The 2,807-nt window shown below is 42.9% G+C and overlaps 1 protein-coding gene across 1 annotated transcript in view; it reads left to right on the top strand.

The window, feature by feature from the left end:
- Positions 1-854: 854 nt before the first annotated feature.
- LOC101862794 overlaps positions 855-2,807 on the top strand; it is a gene marked incomplete in the record, with an annotated part of 9,733 nt that continues 7,780 nt past the window's right edge. Inside the window, 2 exon segments of the mRNA XM_005097422.3 lie at positions 855-1,099; positions 2,245-2,481. Coding sequence (XP_005097479.2) covers positions 2,313-2,481 — 169 coding nt within the window.

Below are 2,807 nucleotides of genomic sequence, written 5' to 3'. Positions count from 1 at the left end.
CACACACACACAAAGAGCCTGCACACACACACACGTGTACCTGATCACGCACTCAGACACACAGAGGGGTACAACTTTGATGCGCGAATACACGAAATCTGCAAAGGAAAGTCTTAATTAATTTTTAACCTGTGAAGATACTAAAGTTTATAAACAATAAGCGCTAAGGATTGGCGCATTGGATCTGAGCTTTTGTGCTTCTTAAACATTTAAATGATCTATCAAGCCTAACCCAATATTAGGTCACACACTGACATTATCTAAAAATGATAATAACCATCCAAAAACAAACAGAATGACAGCATAATTTGGCCAATTTCCATGCTCATGATTCAAACTTGCTTTTGACGCAGCCACTGCAGTCACTATCATTATAGAATGTTTTCGAAAATTCCAGCGATTATGATCATAGAAAGGGGAACGCTCCCCTAGGCTACTCTGTTTGTGTCTGCGCGAAATGGTTTTGCCACAGCGAGCATGAGTCATGCGAAGAAACTGCGTCGTACTTTTTCTCAACAGGCCTCTGCGCAGGACCGGATGCATGACTAGCAGAACGCAGGCAGTGACGTCGCATTTTCGAAGGTCGATGGGCACGGGGGTCATCTCAAAGTAAATAATAGATCTAAATGTTTCGGCTCAAGCGGAGCTGAAATTCTGCTCTTTTTGCTCATAATACTTTAATTACATCTGAAATTACATGGTGTAGTTTTAAAAATTGAAGTATTCAAAATATGGAGCATTCTATTTTTATTGATTTTAATGGCATTAGACTTGCCTTTTTATATTATATAAGGTCTATTATTAAAACTTTGAAATAGCCCCTAATCTATTTTAAGATCGTAGGAAAATTCCAGCCACGCAGCTGGCCACGTGAATGCGCAGAGGTCGTATGACAATGAGTCATGCGACAGATTGCACAACGATTTCATCAGCCACAACGCAGGCGTCCGAGTATAAAAGGTTCGTGCGCAGCTCCGCAGTCAGATCAACACTCACCGCTGCTCCCAAGACTACGAACCTCCAGACAACACTTTAAGCCGAATTTTTTCAGCGCAGCATTTTCTACCAAGCTACAGCCGAGACTCGAGCCATTGCTGAGGTAAGTATTTCTTCCGGTCTTCTCGCAATTCATTTTCTAAAATTTGCCGATCACCCTGTTTTCTTAGCCTTGATCTCTCTCTCTCTCTCTCTCTTCGATAGCAGTTTCAGTAGGCCTAGCAAGCTACACCAATGCACAAACCACACACACGGTAGGGTCTAGCGGTACTCTGTAAAGTGGAGGACACTTCAACAATTACAATCGTTGGAGAAGATGGACTTGGCCTACTCACCCCATACAGACCTGGCCTATGTTTTTTTCTGCCCCCCTTCCGATTTTAGTCTCTCTCTCTCTTTCTCTCTCTCTCTCTCTCTCTCTCTCTCTCTCTCTCTCTCTCTCTCGTGTGTGTGTTGTATGTTTGTGCGTGTGTGCTTGTGGGTAAGCGCCAAGCGCACTATGCTAGCAGCTTGCGGGCGTTTTCGTGACACAGCCTTGACTCGGCCAGCAACCACCAACCCTGAGAGTTTTGGTACACCTGTGTTTTGTGTGTTCTCTTCGTGCTGCTTGGCCTAATCTAAAGGGCTTTTTATTCCCCTCACCAAATTTTTTTTCCTTCTCAATATTCTTCTACTTCATCTTTAAATGGACACATACGAATATAAAAGCGAAGACTGCTGTTCGCCTCAGGTCCTCGTTTAGGCCTTAAATTATTATTGCGTTGAGAGTTGTGGGTCTCTAGCTCTGCCCAGGTTGGGCCAGTAATCTCTCTCTCTCTCTCTCTCTCTCTCTCTCTCCTACGGCCGTTTTCATGACAGCCTTGACTCGGCCAGCAACCACCAACCCTAAGAAAAAGAGTTTTGGTCCTCCTGTATTTTGTGTGTTCTCTTCGTGATGTTAATCCATAGGGCATTTTCCCCCTCTCCAAATAAATGTGTTTTAAAAAATAAAATAATAATCTTCTTCTCCTTCATCTTTAAATGGACACATCCCAGTCTCCTGTGCGAAGGCTGCTGTTCGCCTCAAGTTCTCCAGGCCTTATTGAGTTAAATATTATGCGGTCTCTCTGCCCAGGTTGGGCCAATAATATCTCTCTCTCTCTCTCTCTCTCTCTCTCTCTCTCTCTCTCTCTCTCCCCTTTTTTGTATAGACCTATATTCTATACTTATTAAAGTTACTAAATTTAACAATGTATCTGTCTTCAACAGAAAAATCTAAAATTACTGACGTCATCTCAATCCGTCTATCAAATCGGTCAGAAAAGCCGACGAGAATAATGGAAGTGACAGTGAAAGCTTTCCTGCAAGACGCAGACGGCAACAGGGAGGTGAGGCGAGTGAGCCTACTCCTGCAGCCAGGCAGTGCCATGTTCAAAACCATGGCTGGCAAAATAGCCTCTGCATTCCCTGGTCTGATAGGGAAGAAGTTTGACATCACTTGGGAAGGTAAGTTAAAGTAACACCAGACTCTCTGGTAACACACAGCTGCATCTAGTGCTGTTGCTGTTGTTAGGCTATTACTATTGTTGTTGTATAAGTTAACTAGGCCTATATACCGGTACCTCTCATAATAATGAATTTAGGGAATGTATGGGACCACCAAGGACTAAGATTAACAAGTCATAATGTTGCAGTGATGGGTCGTGTCTTGATAAGCTTCCAGACTAGAAGTGAAGCTTTAATGAAGACGAAGCAGCTCCTGTCTTCTTTTGTAATAGCCCAGGTTTCTTATGGGATTTGAATTTTATTTTATCAATATCAGTCATATATAT

Source organism: Aplysia californica, unplaced genomic scaffold (assembly GCF_000002075.1).
Source record: "Aplysia californica isolate F4 #8 unplaced genomic scaffold, AplCal3.0 scaffold00154, whole genome shotgun sequence".
NCBI lineage: Eukaryota > Metazoa > Mollusca > Gastropoda > Aplysiida > Aplysiidae > Aplysia > Aplysia californica.
The sequence above is the reverse complement of the archived record's forward strand: the minus strand, read 5'-3'. Positions and strand labels throughout refer to the sequence as shown.